Source organism: Nipponia nippon, unplaced genomic scaffold (genome assembly GCF_047370975.1).
Source record: "Nipponia nippon isolate SJK-2023a ecotype South Korea unplaced genomic scaffold, ASM4737097v1 scaffold_8, whole genome shotgun sequence".
Lineage (NCBI taxonomy): Eukaryota > Metazoa > Chordata > Aves > Pelecaniformes > Threskiornithidae > Nipponia > Nipponia nippon.
Genome location: NW_028262402.1, coordinates 35,362,643 through 35,383,884, shown reverse-complemented (window position 1 = coordinate 35,383,884; position 21,242 = coordinate 35,362,643). Strand labels below are relative to the sequence as shown.

At 37.2% G+C, this 21,242-nt stretch overlaps 1 protein-coding gene across 1 annotated transcript in view; it reads right to left on the bottom strand.

Annotated features, from left to right (window-relative positions):
* LOC104020875 (guanine nucleotide-binding protein G(q) subunit alpha) overlaps positions 1-21,242 on the bottom strand; it is a 137,972-nt gene that overhangs the window by 20,246 nt on the left and 96,484 nt on the right. The window contains exons 4-5 of the mRNA XM_087741589.1: positions 9,074-9,202; positions 7,968-8,097 (exon numbers count right to left, since the gene is read on the bottom strand). Coding sequence (XP_087597715.1) covers positions 7,968-8,097; positions 9,074-9,202 — 259 coding nt within the window. The remainder of the gene's footprint in view (positions 1-7,967; positions 8,098-9,073; positions 9,203-21,242) is intronic.

The window sequence follows — 21,242 nt, the reverse complement described above, 5'->3', positions numbered from 1 at the left end:
TTGCCTCCATAAAGAGTGAAAGTATTTGGAACTCTGTGGCCTCGTGCCGTTTCTTATTTTTCTCCCACATCAAAAGACAGTGCAACTGGGACATTGTACCAATTTGTCACCCGTTAACAGATCACACTGACGAACACTACAGAAGTTCCATCTTGGCTGTGGATACTCATGTATTTTGCAGCTGTATTTTGTCTAGATTCAAAACATGAGCATGTATACCTGCATCTACATACCTGTATGCACACACAAATGACTTCACAATAAAAATACCTATCCTGGGTTTCATGTAATTATTTTAATGTAATTTTAATACATTAGACTTTAACTGGAATATTTTTTAACAAACCAAGCAATGTTGATCCTTTCTACTTGGGACAACCTAAGAATAATAAAATTTTCCATCAATCAAAGAAACTGACATCCTTGCACAGTACCTTTATTCAGTACCTGAAGCACAGAAACATTGCAGAAACCCGCCCTACAAAGTTCCTTCAGTTTCAATTTGCAGTTGTGGCTGAGGTACTGAAGCCCAAATTTTCTAAAGATCCTGCTTAAAATCACAAGACAGTTCTTCAGTGTAAATTAAGTACTATGAAGGTAACTACATTAATTCAAATATCTACCACCAAATAAAGTAGGGTTCTTGAGGGTTTTAAAGAAGCTATGGCAAAACTTTATAGCATGACCACAAAGATGATCCACAGAGAAACAAACAAACAAAATCTCCTTTCAGTTGTGAAACTGATTCTTCTACTTAGAATCACAGAAGAATTTATGTTGGAAAGGACCTAGGGAAGTCATCTGGTCCAACTCCTTGCTCCCAGCAGGACTAACTGTCACTAGATCAGGTTGCTCATTGCTGTGTCCAGTCAAGCTCCGAACGTCTCTCTCCAGGATGAAGATCCTACCCCTCTAAGCAACCAATTCTACTTCACTCACTCATATGTAGCTATCATCTTTCAGCCCTCGTGATCTATGAATACCAAGCTGAACACAGTTTTACTGAGGGCCACTGTATATACAGACTATTAAGTCACTAGACAGTTTGAATGATCCTCTGGTGGTAATGCTTTGGACAAAGCATTTTTAAGAACAACTTTCTTGACAGATTATTTAGCTCCACACTGCTTCCAAAAGGGACTCCACCAGTCACACATCCGTTCTTCCTTCCATCTCTCCTGTTCCACTTGATTGAGTACCCCCTTGAATTCTTGCAAGGTTTGTGCAATGGCTTTTGGAAACATTGCTTGAGTCACTTCCAGATCTACTGGTTCGGTTTGCATCTCAAAATAAAAATGTTATGCTTCCCTACTGCTATTGCCATGCAAATGTCTGCTTACTGGTAAATGAACCTGCTACTCTACATTTCAGAAACCTAGAAGACTTGATGGGGGATCACAGCTGCACTTCGCTCCTAAGTAACAGCCACTGCTTTAAAAGTTTATAAACTCAGGATAAATCTGTAAGACAACAGGATGCTGAACACAGAATGAGAGAGCATCAAGTTATAGCAGCAGAATTCTGAACAGTGCAAGCAGCAGTCTTCACGCAACTCTGGCTGCTACACCACTGCACATTACACAGCAGCAATGGGGCAGATTTAAGCAAGTTTCTGTGGAACTCTTTCTGTTCAGAATGAGGAGAACGGTAACACATGCCAAAGTATTTGTTGGAATATTTTAAAAATGACTGATCAAGACTGGCACAAAAAAGATTCAATCTGGTTATCCTACCAGGTTAGATGATGCAGGCCCTTAAAGCAGACAAACCATTTGCTTCCATGTGGTAAGGAAGTGAAAGCCACTGGACAGATGAACACCAGGCAAAAGCAAGAAGCTGGGAAAATTATCTTTATGGCATCATTTTTGTGGATGTCCGTTGAGCAATATGGCCTTTGTCAATATCACAGAAAAGATAGATCCTAGAGAATAGTTTAACATGCATAAAAGGACACACAGGAAGTAATGGCAATATCAGACATAGCTTGAAGGCATGTGTCTAGGATTTCTTAACCCAAGGGATCAATTTTGCTATTATTTTAAAAACTAAGAATTCTTAAGCCATTCCAGCCTGCTTCATACATTACAAACAATTTCAGCAAGAACTGCAATCTGGGATCAAACCTGTAAATACATGAATTATAAGGAGGTGGTACTTTCTGTAAAACTTTAATGCAAAGTGGATGACAACTCTGATGATGAAAGGGAAGGGAAGGAAGTACTGGTCTAAGAGAAATTCAGTTACAAATTATTACGTTAAAACTAACAATTTCGGCTGCAGCTAAATCAAATTCATTAAGACATAGTACAAGCTTTTAAAAAACAGACAAAAGTTTAAAAAAAGCTTTAAAACAAAGGCTTTTTTAAAAAAGAGCAGTGCTGTGCTTGACAAGAATCTCCTCCTTTTCTGACTAAAAAGAACCAATAATGGTTCTTAATAAACCTCTTAGAAGGGTTGCAAATGACCTGTCTGGATAGGATATATAAGTGAATTAGACCTTAACAGTAAAACTGGTTCTATTTGCTTTGTTATTCAAGGTCAGTGAAAACCCAGCAAATAAACCACCTATGAAATACAAGTTTTTAAAGTTATATTAATGTTATTATTTTAACAAAGGAAGAGACAATTCCGTTATTCTTTTATAAGTTGTTTCATCCATCAATGAAAATAAATTGCTTAACAAGTAAAATACTGAAAAAAACCCCATTGTTTTTCTAAGGCATAGAGATGCATATATAAGATACTTGTATATATATAGGATACATAGTATGTATTTATAATGCTGGGCATTAGTGAAATTCCTTACTCAAAAGTCAAAGTAGAAGGAATATTAATTATAAATATTAACCATATTTACCTCCAATCCTATTAAAAGTTCACATTTTACAATTGTATTTTTTTTGTTTTTTTTTTTTAAACCAAAATGTATCAGCTCTGACCAAAATAATCTAAAATGGCATTTTTCCCCCAATTTATTTTGTGTAATGGATGTTCAGAACACTTATACTGATTTACTTCTAAAAATTACCTTTTATCAATGAATACTTTATGATGTCTAATGCCTCTGTAGCTTTCCAGCCTCTGATGATATGATAGTATTTGCTTTTTGATAGTTTAGAAAATCTCAAAATTTTCCTTAGCCTATTAATCCATTAATTCAGCTGAACTGAGGAAATTGTATCCTGCCTTTTCTGTTTTTCCTCTGGGAACACAGGAAAAGAAAGATCTCTACCTATAAAAAGCCTACATTTTTGTAACTGCCACAGACCTATACAAGCTCTATGAAATTGTATACACCTTAAGACTTTCAGTGTGCTAATGTGGAAGAAAAATATGTACAAGCATCAATAAATACCATCCTTTCATTTCCCAGTACTTAACAAGCTCTGCAAAGATTATGAAAACCTCTTTTTTATGAAACCAGGTTTTACAGGTATACTGTGATGTCTCTAGTCCTTCCATAACTGCAAGTGGTTACCGTTTCTCTTATAAAGCTGGAACTCGTTTTTGCATTTATTGCACTGAGACCATGAGATTTTATATGTTTAGAAGAGCTACCTGTGACACATACTTAAATGCAGCCTATCCTGGAATATGGATTAATACACTTTATCTAGAAAAGGGTCTTTATTTAAGAAAACAAGTTGATTTTAAAAATGGGAAGTTCTAAAGTGTGCTTTTTGATAAAACTGCGAATTTCTCTAGATCTGCTGGTACAATTCAGAGCAAAAGCCTGACCTAGAGAACATAATACATCATAAATGAATTTACCAGAGAGATGATTCCTTCATTTTTTATCTCACCTCTAATTCTTTCAGACTTTTCTGAGAAAGTGAAAAGGTCAAACATCTGATAATTTAACTTATAACATGTTCTCCTTCGTCACATCATATCAGACTGAGGGATGATTTACTTAATTTACAGTACTATTAATGTAATTAGTATATTATGTCCTCTGGATCAAATTTTGTCCTCATTTCCACCAATGAATCCAGACAGACTTACTGTTTTATTAAGGGCAGAATTTGGAACACTTGGCTATCTCTCCTTTTACATGTATTTAAGAAAAGAAAGGCATTTCAAAACTGTACATCATCTGAAATTTTTGAAACATATGTTTAAATACACTGTCCTTACCAATTCTTCTCATTTTGTATTTATGCATCAAAATCAGATGCTTAGCTATGTACAATCTAGACATATACTTAAGAGAGGAGAGATAACACTGTTTCTGAGTATTGCCTGTTAAAGGAATCATAGTTAAAATAAGTTGGGCAGCCATGCGTGCTTTTCTTCAGGATTGAAGCCCCCAACTCTTTAGCTGCAGATATTTGTCATGGGAGTGCAATTTCATGGATATATAATTTAAGAGTCATCCTACACAGGACTCAGAATACCAGGCAGTCTGAACACTCATCTTATTTTCTATGTATGATGTCTCCTTACAGAGTAGTTATAATATATTCCTCAGAACTTTTAATACTTAACTCCTCCAAGGGCAAGAAGACAGCAACAGTTCCCAGCTCAATCCCATATATACCCAGTGAGTAAAAGCCCTTGAGAGACACTAGCAAACCCTCTGCACTCAGTATAGGCTCATCTGATTTATAATCTGAATGTATTTCTCTTTAATAAGCTAAACAAGGGAAGAAACGGATTTACAACTGAGAGTCTATCAGGCACTATATTTCGAAACACAAATCAAGAGTCTTAAGGGCTCTAAAACCAGTTTCATAATGATGGTCATATAAACACACATGCACCAAATAGCAAATAATAATTCTTACAGATTTACGTTTACACATGAAAATGACATTAATGAAAAAATGTATTAACTAAAAAGAATGCCACAGATGATTAAAAAGTACAGTTTCCTTTGTAAAAACATACTACGAGGAGAGACTTCAGGCAATAACATGCAGTGGACTAATTAGAAAAAGAAAGTAGGCCACCTTACAAAAATCATACTGTTTAATCAGGCCATGAAAGCAATGCAAAGGGAGTAGCAGAACACTGCAAGTTGTCGAGTCAGATCTTTTAATTTCAGTAAGAGGCACACAGATCAAAGAAGGATTAGATTCTATCATAGTTTCACACTGTTGGCATACATACGAGGAAAGTAGGGCATTTACACACACTCTCTCACTTTGGTGTTAAAATTTTAATACTGTTTCACAATTTAAAGGTAAGTGCGAAAAAGTATCTCTTGGCTGATTACCAAAGCCTCCAAGTTAAATTACTGTCTTCCCTACTGTCATGGTTTAACCCCAGCCAGCAACTAAGCACCACGCAGCCGCTCGCTCACTCCCCCCAGGTGGGATGGGGGAGAGAATCAGAAGGGTAAAAGTGAGAAAACTCATGGGTTGAGATAAAGACAGTTTAATAGGCAAAGCAAAAGCCGCACATGCAAGCAAAGCAAAGCAAGGAGTTCATTCACTACTTCCCATGGGCAGGCAGGTGTCCAGCCATCCCCAGGACAGCAGGGCTCCATCACATGTGACGGTTACTTGGGAAGACAAATGCCATTGCTCAGAATGTCCCCCCCTTCCTTCTTCTTCCCCCAGCTTCTATACTGAGCATGATGCCATGCGGTACGGAATAGCCCCTCTGCACCTGGCAGAGCACGAGAAGCTAAAAAGTCCTTGACTAGTGTAAACTCTGCTCAGCAAGAACCAAAACATCAGTGTGTTATCAACATTATTCTCATCCTAAATCCAAAACATAACACTCTACCGGCTAAGAAAATTAACTCTATCCCAGCTGAAACCAGGACACCTACTGAGCTTGTCACACCTCAGTGAAGAACAAAAATATTTTGGGGGGTGAATTTCTTAATTCAAGGTGTCAACTAACACATTTAAAACCAATCCCCATATTTCTGCCATACCCACGTTCAGGCAAACTACGCTTTGCTTTATGCAGAATAAATAAACCCATTCTTCTCCCATGCATCCTGGGACTGCAATGTTTAGAGATGGGAGGGAAGGGAAAAGGAAGGGAAGAAAGCCATGCTCTGGTATACCAACAAAATCTAGACAGACAGGCTACAGCTTGCCGAAAGCCAAAACTAAGCTGCCCAGGTAAGTGCTTAGCTCTAAGACAGTCTGGATCCATCCCAGAGCTACAGTAACACAGGCCTAAGGCTGCTGGAAAACAAAAACTCATTTGAATTAAAGTTATGACCATATTTTAAAGTGAAAGACAAAAAGCTTCAGAAGTTTTCCACTGTTGTTAATAAGAAACACAAATAGATCAGCAGCGAAGTGGAGGAACCACTTGCAAGACAATGAGAAGTTTTACAGCTTTTGCCTCCACGAAGTGTTTCGAAAGTGAAAACTTGAAAAATAAAAATATGCTTTATGAATAAAGTGATCTTTTTCATAATAGTTGAGAAGTAGTTATAGAAAAGTTATCACAACTTCAGGCATCACTTCAGTCATTGGAGAGCCCAAAACATAAAGGAAAGCTTCAGTCACATGTTCTATTCAGCTCACAACACGTGAACCCTTTTAGCTTACAAGAACACAGAGCAAGATTGTATACTCCAAATGATTCAACCTAGGAAGATACTGCTCCGTCTTCTACAGTAGGGATGCTCTAAGTCATGATCTACACGCTGAAGTTATTTGACAAACCACAGCAAGGGTCTGAGCAAGCCACCTAACTAGAACAGGATACACTTAATAGGGAACCAGAGTCCAGTAAACCTCTCCCTATGAGACAGTTCCTACAAGAACTTCTCCCTGTGAGAAATATGATATGAAAACATAGTGATAAATAGCTAACATAAGGAAGTTTGGAAGCTTATTTTGGATAGTTAGAATAGCGTTTGAAAATTATTGTAACTGATTTTTCTTTGTGTGATTTCCAACACATTTTGTTGTGACTTATATAATTAAAATGCTTAATACTTCTGTGTTGACTTTGTGGCTACAAAAGAATAATGCAAACAGAAAAAGACAGAACCAGACATTTCCGGCTTGGCTGGAAATGAGCCAAGTCTGCCTGAGTTAACTTTTTATCTACATGTGTCTAGCTTCCAACATTACAAGAGATGAAGTTGGTGCAGATTACATCATCATTTTTGTAAATTCAGCTTTAAATGATATAGTTGATTATATAACTAACGTAACAATATTTTTCTTTTATGGAAAGACTACAAATGTAAAAGCTTTCAGGGCTCCCACACTTTATTAAAAAATGAATCCTGAAGAAAGCTCAGCATACAAACATGAACGTCTAGGGACACCTGTTTTACCTTGTTATGTCAACCATTCTCTTAAACAGGGAAATCAACATGGATGCAGCCATGAAGAACATTCAAATGTTTTCTTTTTTTCACCTAACTTTTCTAAGTATGTGTTAGAAGACTTGCATATGACAGTCAGTAACTCATAAAAGTTTGAGGAAGAACTTAAAATAGTCCTCAGAAAAGACAAAAAAATCTAAACATTAAATAATCTTCCCTACTCTGTACAACAGCATTCAAAATACTGGATGTGTGCTTTGCCCCCTCAACTCATCCATTCTTACGTCTGTTATTTTTTGAAATAAAAATACAATATACATCCTATGTTTTAAGTCAAAGGAATGAAGTTTACTACTTCAGGGTCTGTTCTAGCAAAGAATCTATAAATTTTATCTTAATTTCCACTTCCTATTTTTGTGGCTCTTCTACATAATACTAACTGCACAAATAGCTACACTAAGAACATTTCTCTGTATTCAACTGTATTCCCGTTCAACACAAAATAGATATATTTCTTTGAATCCTCCATGGAGCGGATCAGCTTTGCCATATTTGAAGACTGATCCACTCCTCCCCTCTTGATCCCTGTAGTGCTTCTTACTCCAGTGGGTGCAGTTGCGTATGACTGCTGGTAGACACATTTGGAAAACACCTGGGATCGGACAAGTGAAGTTATTTTTTCTTTAGAAACTGGTGCTTTTTGCTGATGTTTCCTTACCTCATTATCTGACTCCACAAGCACTTGATCATATTCACTAAGAGCTACAAGGAACATGATAGATGTGACGTTTTCAAAGCAATGTATCCATTTTCTTCTTTCTGATCGTTGGCCTCCTACATCCACCATTCTGCAAAATTAACATCCACATCAACTCCATGAATACCATAGAAGATAAACACACAAGCACACACACAATGGCAAAATTCAAGAATTTCGCAGAAAACACAGTTTGCTTTGTTTTTCTTAATGATTTTTTCCATTGATATTTAATGGAATCTGTTGTACGTAGACAGCTAATCATATTTGCTTTTAAGTCTGATGTATTTTCTGAAATTAAATTATTGTAGGTCTCAAAACCCTCCGATTTCTGAGGTACAAAGGTCTCATGAGCCATGATTCAGCAATGTATGCCCTGTGTATTCAGCAGAAATACATGTGAACAGACTAGGCTTGGTGGGCTGCCTTTTTCCCTCCAAATTACCAGAGTCAATATTCCCAACTTGTTAAAGCTGCCCCATTTTAAGAGGACAAATAGAATACAGTATGTATCTACTAAAATTTTGAACACCCAAAATTGAAACTCAAATTTGCTTGCACTGTATTCCCGCTTCATCCTGTGTCCCAGCGTAACTAAACACAGGTGTCTAATTTGCAATTGCATAGTTATTTTTTAAACAACAGTACTTGCACACAAGTAGGGTGACTGCTCTCTAAAGGGGAGTAATTTCTCTCTAAAAATTAACTACACAAGTGGTAGCTTTGTATTCAATAATTTACATGAATTACGAGGACACATGATTGTATTTTCAGATTATTATTGATAGTGAAACTTTGATATTTATTATGGAAAAGATGAATTGCAGGTTTTTCTATAACTACCTTCAGAAAAAGACAAACCTAATTTTCTTTCATCCTTTTGACATCTTGCTGCTTGTTATATGTGGACAATTACACGAAAATATAATGACCAAGCTCAAATTTTAAAAACATAGAATAATAGCTTTTTATGCATTTTTAACCAATATCCTACATATGGTATTACTAATGTAAAAGAAAAAAAAAAAAAGAAACAAAGCAAGTGGGTGTTAAAACTTTTTCTGTACCTGAAAATGACACTTTGTAAGTCGAATGGATATTCAATGATCCCTGTTGTTGGGACTCGAACTCTGAGCACATCTTGCTGAGTTGGCAGATAGGTGGAATCTGCTATGCGGTCCAAGTCGTTAAGATAGCTGTAGACAGGGAGAAACAACAGGAATGCAAGACAGTGACAACATCATCCCACTGAGTAAAAGAGAAAGGAAGACTTGGGAATGGAAATGGGTTGTGGGGTAGGAAGAAGTACAACAGAAAAAAGAGCATTATTGGCATAAAAGAGGGGCAAAGTATAAAAATGTGCTCCATCTTCCCTTCCTGTACACTTTCATAGCTTCAAGTAAATTCTACAGAAGGGTAGCATAATTATTCTGTTTTTTTTCATACAAGTTTGCTTGGCTTTCACATGTAAATTCATCAGAGATTCAAAGTTTGCAATTATGTAATTCTAGGCAATTTAGAGACAAATATTATAAAATGTGTGAGAAACAAAATTGCACAGTTTTATTTGAATATGTAATACATTTCTTGATATTCATTCTCTAGTGTCTGCACAGATACATGGATAGACAAACATGAATCTCCCAAGGAACAGTGAACTGCTGTAGAATAGATCATTATCAGTTATAAAATGATAGGTGGATAAATGGTACTGTTTGGAGATTAAATTAAAAAAAATTAAAAAAGGAAAAACTCGCCCACTGACAAATTAAAAAACGCTCTGGGTCTTGTTATCAGAAGGCAGCACTGATTACTTAGTGGGATCTCTGGCACCTGAAAGTGTCCTGCATTCACACTGAAACTTCTGATTTAAGTTAATAAGCCTGCAGTACATGAAATACACGCCAGTCAGTTAGCAAATAACCTGAAATTGCAATAAAATTGCTTGTAAAGGTTCATTAACTACAACACAAAACCTTCTGCTATTGCTTAATGGTGGGTTTCAGCCATATAGCACCAGTGTACTGAAGGTTTCAATTAATTCTCACAAAAGAGATGCTTCAAAAAAGGAGTGTACCAATGTGTGCGTGATAGGCTGTTTGGGTCGGGAGCTGAACATCTCATGAAATCAGTGCACCAGGCAGCTTTTGCGCTCCCCATGGTAGACGTCTGGGAGAACGACTGCTGCAGAAAATGAAGTTCTTGGGCATTTGGTTACATCCCAGAACAAGAGTAACCTAGAGTTAGCCACTGAGAAGATAAATTAACCTACGGATGCCCTCATTCATTCTAGGGGAGGAGAGCAATTGTCTTGTAATTTATCGAATGATGATGAAGTATCACTAAGCTCTGAACATGTTCTTTTCCTTGCAGTTATTAGTGAAGGTGCTCTTTTTAAATAAACGCACACAAGAAATAATTAGACGACTTCTAGATGCTCTGAATGATTTCTTAATGAAATAGTGAGAGCAAGTTATCCTAAACAAAGACAGAAACAAAGCAGTTTGATTTCTAGCTTACAACAAAAATACAGAAGAATTAATTTGTTAGGTCTGGGAGGGAGCCAAAAACATTATCAAACCTCTCTCACTATGATTTTACTCATGAAAGATTAATCCGATAGTAAACATCAAGTGTGAGAAAGTTACATATAGTTAGAAAGATCTATTGAACTATATATCTCAGATAATTTAGAAGCTACTACTATGAAAATATTTTCTGAGAACACTGGTCAGTTTCTGCCAACAAGAAAAAAGCTTGAGATTCTGAGCACTTCATCTGCCCTCAGGTGTTTTACACAAAAAGCAGAATGGACAAGCACATCATCAGTTTGTTGGTGAAAAAAAAAAAGTATAAGTGAATGAAATCCATAACCACAACAATAAGAAACTGACCGAGACCCTGAACTAGCTTCTTTTTCCCTCTCACCCCCCAAAAAATTGGTTTTGGTTTTGTTTTGTGACTGTATTTTGGAAGGGTACAAACAAGCATTGTGGGTCATTACATGCTACAGTGGTATTCACGAGAGAAGAATTTTAACTGAATAAATTGCTGGGTGGCCCATTTACACAATTGTCTTGCTGCATTCCTTTGGCAAGCTTCAGCCAAAGTGAGCCTGGTTACCGCACCTCTGCACCATCAGCACAGTAGACATGTTACTAAGATACGCTGTAATGCACATCTGGCTGATTGTAGAAAGGCAGTAATGCAAAGGGATATTACTAAATAGTTAATACCCATTTGTGTTACTGGAAACCATTAAACAGGCAGATGAGAAATTTTTTTTGTCCTAATGCATATCACTTATGTCATTAAGTTCCAGAAGCATTAATTTATCCTTAAAAAATACTTTATCTTTTCCTCATCTTCATTCAGTTCTGCTCAAGCTCTACTCATTCAGTTACTAAACAGCAACCTTCTCACTCATTTCACCCGTAGCACCTTACAGAGCCTATACAGTCCACAGAAGAGTCCTTATGCATCCTTATGGAGTCCTGTTTCTCTCCCTACATTTCTTCAGTTGACAGATCAAAGGATGTTGGGCTCTCTAAGAAGTGTCCTAAATTATACATTCAAACACAGAATCAAGGAGCAGTGCCAAAACAAGTTAAGAGTACGTCACAGGAAAAAATCCCAAAAAATCAGGTATCATGAACAAAATCCTTTAAAATCTTTGTGATACTGACAAATCACAACCAGAATCTACTGTCCAACAAAAGCAATTTACAATACGTCCCGCATTTTTTATTTTCAAATGACATTTAGCCCCTACCACTTTTCCTTCTAACTAAAAACATAATAAATAAACATATTATTGTATCCATTTATTTAAATGAAAATGAACCAGTTCTTTGTTGCACAACCTTACTTTTACATCTTTTATTATTGCTATTTTCATGCTGTGAGCATACAGCAAATAGTCAATTAAATTCTTTTTAAGTAAATAAAAAAAAATTTCTTTTAAGGCTTGATTTTTTTTTTTTTTAAACCAGCCATTTCTTCTGAAGAATTACTTGTGCTGGAATTCAGATTTTAATGAAGTTTGTGCATTGTTGCTCTGAAGCAAAGGAGTAGATATTTTCTCCTACTGACTTCAACAGTTCTGCAGATCAGTTAGAACTCCTGTTACCATATGAGGATATGTAACCTCACATTCTGCTAACAACTTCAAGGGGATTAAACATGTTTCTGAAAATCAAACTGAAAGCTTTGCCTGCAGCAGCAACACAAAGTTCCCTTCAAGATACTCTAAAATCACTAAAAACTCCCTAAGTCTCTCTTAAAATTCATGTAACCTCTAAAACAAAGTAACACAATTAATTAAAAAAAATCTATTTGGGTAAAAATGTGTATCATCGGGATTGACATCAAGGTCTTCTCCATTGTACCCACGGCTTTATATCACACCTGAAGATTTGTGATATATTGCAGAAGTGAATCACCTCTCATCAGTCAGGTGCAATCTTCCTAAAATACCAGTGGAAGCAAATCAACACGCTTATGCTCAATACTTTATCATGACTTCTGTATTAATTGCCTAACACTATATTTCTATGTCTACAGTACTACACAGACAAACCCCAAGACATTTTCTCTTCTCCAAGCACAAGAAGAGATTTTTGCATTGCATCAGGAGCGGTGGGCTGACAATGTGATTTTTCTGAGTAGCTGTTTTGTTGGGTTGACTCACTATTGCAAAATGCTGAGCAGGAATATGTAAATGAATACAGGTGACAATTTACATAAAAAGAAAAGACAACTGGAATAACACCATTAATATTTAAAGACAAACTACCAGCATACACAACTTTCACATATTACTACTATAGCTGTTCCTGTAACACTGAAAATTTAGAATTTCATTTATTTGGTTTATCATAGTTTAATTCACTGTCACAATGAAGACTTATATTTTCAAATCTTCCTCATACCAAAAGGGCTGGAAATTTAACTTTTTTTCCCCACATGAAAGCTGGGGTTTAAAAAACTCTATGATCACCAGGGGAATGCAGCACAGCATGCATAGGCTTTAAGCATCCTACAGCTTCTTAAACTAACAATTTATTTATTTTTAATTTAGCAAGCAGCAACTTTGAATAAAAACATCAAAATGTGCTAGCTAATGCCAATTCTTTTCCACCTTCAACTGTGCTGGCTCAAGCCCCACTCTAGCTGCACCTCTGCCCATCCCCAGCTGCCAGCTCTTCCGCTTGTGCAATGGCTTGATAACACATTTCTGTCAAAATTATTTGGAATAGTGAAGAAACACTATTGAAATTGTTCAAATTAAGCTAGTTTATTTGATGGATACAGCCTGGGGTGTGGGAAGTCCACAAGTTCCAGCAGGAAAGCAGGGTGGAGTTACTTCCTCCACTGGCTTATCTGCAACCAAAAGAGGACTCATGAAGCCAGGGCTATGTTAAATGCCTCAAGTCTCTGAATTCAGATGGGTGAGGAGTGAAAGAAAATGAAGATTTTTATCGACTTTTTTGTATATCTGCTTATTAAAAAAATGATTCACCATGGCTTTAAAGCACTTATCTAATGCAGCCCTAAACAAAGTACTGACAAATATATCACTCACCTGAGCAAACAAATCCTGTGCACGTACAAAAGAATTTAAGAATGTAAGAGATATGCACAGGGTATTTTAGGATAAATGCCTAACTCAAAATGTATGCACAAATACTGCAATCAGCCTTTGCAATCCAACTAACTCTTCAGCATATACTAGAAATGGCTATACATGCACTCTTGCACACAAACCACAAGACTTGTCATAAACATGAACTTCCACAAAAAGAATGTGCCAACAGTTGCCCAAACCAGATGTTTCCTCAGTTTATTAACTTTAAAAAATTTAAAATCATAATAACGACACGGATATTGGAAATACCCTGGCAATTGTCCTGAAAGCTAGTCCAAAACGGTGTAAAGACCAGTGTGACCACAGGGAATTCAGCTGTATGGGTAGCAGCAACTGTGCAAGCCATTTAGGTCTCAACTATATGGCACTCTGAGTTTATTTTTACCACCTACTAAGAAATGTCTTACTGCAATGAGACACACTGTAGCTATATGGCCTCTCACTCAAACAGTACCTACTCAGCTATGCATTATACAAAGGAACAAACAAGGCAAAATTGCGTAAAATTACTATAAAAAAAAAAATAGCCAAACCACATAGGTTTGAGTAAATTTATAGTACAGACCAAGTTTAAAAAGTTAATTATACCTGTAATTAGTTTTGTAAAAATGAATTTTAGTGGCTGCTGAGGTAATTTTCCAGAGGGTTGCTATAGCGACAGGCAGAAGGTGCATTACCGAGGTGATGCGTATGTAATGAGCTGCTGGCAGTGGCCCTCCCTTGATGTCAGGAGAAACTGCCACCATCTCGCAGCACGCTTGTGATCTGCACGCTGACCAGAAGCGGAGGAAGCCTTTTGTTTCCCAGTCAGCGCCAAGAGAGAAGTACTTATTTTTAATGCACTTTACATCACCTATGACAAGGTTCAAGCCTGCAGCCAGCTTCAGGGAAGCCCTTGAAAGAGAGCATGTTTCCAAGGTACTGTTTGTCCACATTTCAAAATAAACAGCAGCTGTGGGATCATGGGAGTAGACTGACTGGCTCTGTACCTTCCTACATGCCTTTCCTACATAGAAATCACGCAAAGAAGTGAGACTCCTAACCGTAACAAACAGACCAGAGTTGTTTTAACCAATAACCTTCTTGAAGAAGGTAAATATAACACCTGTCACCATGAACAAGTAGCTCAACATTTAGCCTTAATTCATTTCCCAGAGCTACATCACCTAACAAATGCAGACCATCAAAACTTATTTGAATTCACTTTCAGTGAATGAGGTCTTGAAGCACCTTCAACATGAAGAAACATGGGGCAAGGTACTTCAAACAAACACCCTCCTCCAGCCATGAGCTACTATTTTCCAGCATCTTTGAGGTCAGATTTTCATTCCAAGTAATCAGGTGATAAAGCAGCATTTTCTCAGGAATAATTCCATAAGATGAATTTCTGTAACTTTAAAGTAAGTTTAGTGTATAGCTCAATTAATCAAGAGAAGGCATTAAGGCATGGGCAGACAAAGGTAGAAAAGCTACAGCCTTCATCAATCTATAACACTCGTTTCCCTTTCTGAGGTTAAAAATGAGATTGCTCTATATTCATCAGTACTGCCTAGTAACTCTTCCCAAACTCAGCAGGCAAAAATTATGTAGCAAGGTGCTGAATTCACTAGCACACTAACTCTGTGCTTAGAAGGAGTCCACCTGAGAGACCTTGTGAGCATGGGAGAAGTCCCTGGGGAGGGCAGAGCGCCTCTGAAACACAGTGCTGAGGGAAGGGATCTGCCTGGCACCACACCAGAAACACTCCAAGAGAAATCTCTAAAACAAAACCAAACCAAACATGTTGAGACAGAGGTAATTATTGGCACTGATAAACGGGTCAGTCCAAAACCAGTAACGATGACTTCTTATCACCCTGCCAGCTAAGATGACTGTTTCTTAATCTATATGGGGAGAATGAGAGTACAGGGGAAGAGGGAAGGGACAAACCCCAAGAAACTACAAAGTTTGTTGTTTAACAGAAAGTTTGTTGGGCGATTTCAGTGTAACCACAGCTATAAAAGCAAGGCTTACCAGCAACATTTCATATGCAAATGTTCTCATTGTGTTCAACCACATGTAAGACAGATACCACATGGCTGACTTTTTCCAGGAATGATAGTAACCATAAACATTTACATCTTTTCAACTCAAAAGCTCTCAGGTTTAACGCAAAACAAAAAGTATTTTCCTCGAAGTTAGGATAGTTCATAGGTACGACCCTCTACAAAATGCTTTCTCTCATACACGTACCGTGGTGGTGCAAGTAAAAATAAACCCTTAACCAAAGTCTATGACTAAGGCTAATTAGGCAAACTATTTAATAAGATTTACTATATCTCTGTCCTTTGCAGCCTGGCTATTCTGGAACTGGGTGGGGCTACCCTCCATACTGTTGTTGGGGTTTGGTGTGGTTGGGGGGTGGGGGAGTGGGGGTTTGTTTGTATTGCAAAACTCTGAACTGGCTAATGAGACTACCCCATACTAGCACTAATTTTGACCATGTACTGGAAAACAAGCTTTGAAAGGGAAAAGCCTTTTTCTGCACTTTTGAAAACGCATACAACTTGCTTGTCTTTCAACTCCACATATGCAAAATGTTAAAGTTGCTGTAGCAAGATTTTTCCTACCTCACAGAGGTGCCAGAATAACTGACACAAGTGTCCTCTTTGCTAACATGCAGCAGAACAGTAAATGGTATAAATTTTCAGTGTACAAACATGAGCCGTGAACAAAGCTAACTGTAAACAAATATTGGCCGTGTTTGCAGAATTTCTGTAGAGGTTTGCATTTCTGAGCCTCTGCACCACTGGTGAAAAGTTGAGGCATGTTTACCAGTTTCCAGAACTATCTAATCTTAATCTAAAGACAAGACAGTAAACCTAAGATCTTTGCAGTGAAGTAGGAAGAAGTCTGCACTGTGTTCTTTTTATCCTTATCCCACCCAAATCCTACGTAGCTGTCTCCCTCAATTTCCTACATGGCTAAAAGCCAGCCTTAGCAAAGGCTAAAAAAAGCAAGTCATTAAATAAAAAAAATGCTTGTGCAAACTTTTCTTAATAGGAAATGTGGTTTAAAAATTATACAGATATTAAAAACATGTTCAGTACTGCATGAAAAAAAGGATCCTGAAAGAAATACATACTGTATACTGCTTTATATAACCCCACTCCCCTTTCTGAATTTCCCTAGTTCTGTTGCATAATCTTCAGCTTTTCTATAGGATGCAGTGCTTTGGTATGCAGCAGACTTCACGTCCCATCTTTCTTCAGACCTTCCTTTTATATTTGGGGACTACATCTACGGCATAAGATAGGGTTAGCATGGTTCTGCTGCTAGTACTTGATCTTAATCTTCTGACTTTCATTTTTATTTGCTGTTTTTATCTTACTGCAAACCTTACACAAGTAAGTCTGTGTAAATTGTGAATACATAAAAGCAGGATCTACCATTCTGCAACACATATTGCCTCCAAATATAGCTTCATAACCTTCAAGTACATTTTTACAAATGAAGGGAAGAAAGAACCAATGAACAATATTAAAATGTTTATTAAATAATTATGTGCTTATGTATCTTAGAAATTATGAGAATATGGCTTTCTCACCCCCAACAAATGACTGTTACACAGATACCACATAGGCAGTTTTTCATAATTTGCTATACCAGTGCCAGCCACATAGCAGGTCTCAATTTAGGACAACGTTAGTCCTTCTGAAAGGCTCACACAGACCCATGATGCCCTAAGAATTCCCCAGAGCTTTATGAAATAAAAAAAATTAATGTTCTGATCGCTAGAGGCAATACCAGCAGACAGAGTAAACTGCTGTAGTAAAAACTAGATTCATACACTAATCTCTCCCCTTGTGTGCCCCTAAGCACATCCTATGTAGCACACAGTAATTCCACTGAAATGCACTTGTTTCAGATGTCAAACATGGAAGGAAAATGTTATTTTTAACAGACAGGTATGAAGGAATTAATTGTTCAGCTGAACTTACGAAAAACTTCAAACTCAGAGGGAATACTGTCATACAAAAATTACTAGATGACCAAAGCACTACAATTCATGCAATGGTTTCACAAAAGGTGGAACATGAACTTTAACGAGCAGACATCATTAGGACTGATCTCTTTCTTCCCTGTCAACAATCAGTGATATTCTGAAGACGTCTCTTATTACATGGTGAAATACTAGAATCTTCACTTCTGTACTAACTGTCCAGCTAACTCAACTCACATGTTGACAGGTATATGCACAGCTGTATAACTGCAGGACCTAAGATGTTAAAGGTATGTTTCTGTAAATGCAGAAACAAAAGCCTGAAGGACTCTCATGTATGTATGAGAATGCCATGGCATGTATGACTAATAAAGCAGTACATTAAATAATAAAAAAGTGGGGTATTAAATACCTACTGGCATAGCTAACACCGTGGGGTAGGAACATGAAGGAAAATTGTATTTAATTATCTGAAGTGTTCAAAAACACAGCCATGGAAGGGAAACTAAACAGATATCCTCAGTGCTTGTGTAGGAACTAGAAAGTCCTTGGTTGGAGGTACACAATTACATACTACTTCCATGTCATGGGGCCCAAGAAAGATGAAGTTTTTCAGCAAGGCTCTGGGACACCTTCCAGTTCTAAACACTTCCTACTTTTCTTCACGAAGGGAAAGCCCTTAGTGTCATATTCGGGAAAAATGTGATGAATCTCCACAAATTTTAGTTGCAACACAAATTCTGCAAGTTGTCACATAAATGTTAAATGTCACTTATGGCAACTGTCTCTCTTACCGGCAACATTAAGACTGCTGCCTCTCCTTTCTTCAGGCTTTGAAAAGCCATGATATAAAGAAACTGTTGACTGGTAACCTGTTTACATTTGGGTTAAGGTCTTGACACCTTGTACCGTACATATTGAATGATCTCATCTCACACAGCTACTACTTGACGCAATCCACAGTATGGTGTTGGTTTACATCTGTCTCACACCGTGAGCAGTTATCTTAAAGGGAAGTGGTTTAGTGGTAAGTAAGTGGTCTAGTCACCCGGTAATGTCTGTGGGAAGTGAATAATCTCTATTTACCTGATGTGCTCTTGACTTTACCACAGAGAAGTCTAGAAATTGTTTTTAAAAACAACATGAACACCCAAACTTTGGAGCATCCAATGGCAAGGGAAGAGAATGGAATGTTATTTGCTGAGCCTCCCAAGAGGTTCAAATCAACTCCCACAATGCAGGACATTTTTTTCTTAGACCCTACCCTCACTCCTTCTGGTAAACACGTATCTGATGTATTCTTCCAGGATATTAGCAGTGGGTATAAAAACATCAAAAGCGTAGCTACCAATGACAAAGCAGGTCAAAAGAAGACAGAAAGTGAAAGTCTAGAAACACACAGGATATATTAGAAACCAGAAACAGAATTTAGAAACAATAAAAGAAACAGACAACATAGAGGAAGAGATTTAGGAACACAATGTGTAATAACAGTGACGGGCAAAAAAAGGCAATACAGGGAACAGACTGAAAATACTACTACTACAAAAACAGAGGGGAAAACTATTGAGAAGATGGGAGGCTCATGCAAGGGACAAATGAAGAACACGTGTGACATTGACACATATGCTTACAAGAGATCTGGTGGACAACAAACCATTTTGGTTTATGCATCAAGTCAGAAGAAATTACTAAGACTCAGCAAGTCAGTGGGCACTGGGTGCTTATTTCTGTCTTACTGCCTTGTGAACCCCAGTAGTCAGTTTTAAGAATTTTGTTTTCTTGCTTTGTGACAGGGATTTAAATTGTTTTTGTGTGTTTCATTGCTAAACATACACACTGTATTTTTGAAAAAATGTTTCTTTGGTTTCTGCTAATTGCTTTTAAGGGTCTTGCATACCTGAAAAAACTCTACTTGCAAGCATACATATACAAGAGGCTCTTCTGAAGACTCATATACTGTCATTCACAATTCTAATTTAAAACAGATTTTGCAGAAATCCATAGTATGAACTATAATAGGTTAAAGTCATTGAACTCAGGTTAAATTGCTAAACATGTTGAGCTTGAAAAATAACCAATCAACTAGTACATTTACCTTTTGCAAGGTAATGTACTAGCAATTCGCTTCTATAGCTACTTAATGAATTATTCTCTACTATTTTTAATACTACTCAAAAGATCCACTATGGTGACAATTTAATTAGAACTAGGTCAAAACTATGGTATTCAGCAAAATCTGATCTGAAGCAGCATCTGATGATTATTTCCTACTTTGGAGAGTAAGTAATTCTATTTTTATCCTCTAAGGTAAGCACATGAAATACATACATTTATTTCAACTTTAAAAACAGTATCACATCTGTTGTGGAAACAAAGTTAGGACCTACAAATACAAGAAATTCAAAGTATAAGACAAGCTCTGCTTCACCTTCTACTTACGCTTGCTGCTCATTTCAGTATGGAAACAATATTAAAGTATATTGTCAGTAACTTGTCTCTGAATTTTCTTTTCACCATTTATGCACCCTGAAGTTTTTCACTTTATGTAATAATACTTTATTTGTTTTCTTACCACTAAAAACCAAAACACAGTATGGTATCTTTGGGGACACTGAGAATCCAAACAAAACAACAGAGATGCCACTGTGCTTTCCACCACTCTGCACCAAAATATGCATATGCAAATGATAAAAGTGATAGGTTGGGAAGGTGACCATCTCCACAGGACAGCAAGCTGCATAGGACAACAGGAACCCTATGCATGGGGCAAATATAGCAGGACAAGAACATGGTGTGGTGATAGCATCAGAGCAAATCTGGGAAGACCTACATCATGCATCTGTAGCTCTTCAGCTGCCTAAATTTTGCATCAGAAAGATACTAATAAGTTTGTCTTGACTAAATCACATATACAGTGTTATGCTAGATAAGAATCCTCAGACTACTGTGCAGATAAATGTCATCCCATGTCTACAGCCCTGCTCCAATGAGGTTAATGGGAGCTTCATGGTGCCTTTTGTTCTTCCATGCTTTCCTCAGTAAGAGGCTTCCATTCATGTACACCTGACAAATGGAGATTGGAATGTTATCCCCAGAAAAATTTTCATGGCTGATACAAACATTGATGTGGAGACCACGGAGGTTTTTGCCACAGCTTTAATAACTAACTATGCTGTGTTTTTTAATGTTGGTCAACATCAAAAGGCAATCATCCCTTACCGTCATCAATGTCTTTGACAACAGATGAGAAATTTTATCTGAGCTATATGCTACATTACTCAAGAATAACTGAATTTCATGGAGTCAATCTTCAGACAGTCCTCAGATTCCAATGTTCAATTTCACAGTGCTATTTTATCAGATTCCTGCCCCAAGAAACTAAAGGCATAACATTTCAGACATAGTTTAGTCACATATGCATTTTTATTACTGTTGATCTATAACAAACAAGGTTTAACTTAAGGTGCTTTTCCTGTTGTCTTCCTGGCACCCTTGTTCTTTAAAGTTTAGGTTTTGTTTCCATAAAAGCAAGGCAGCTCAATAAAACACAAGAACCCTTGCTTAGTACTGTCTACCTCACCACCAGGACTGCAAAAGCAATCAG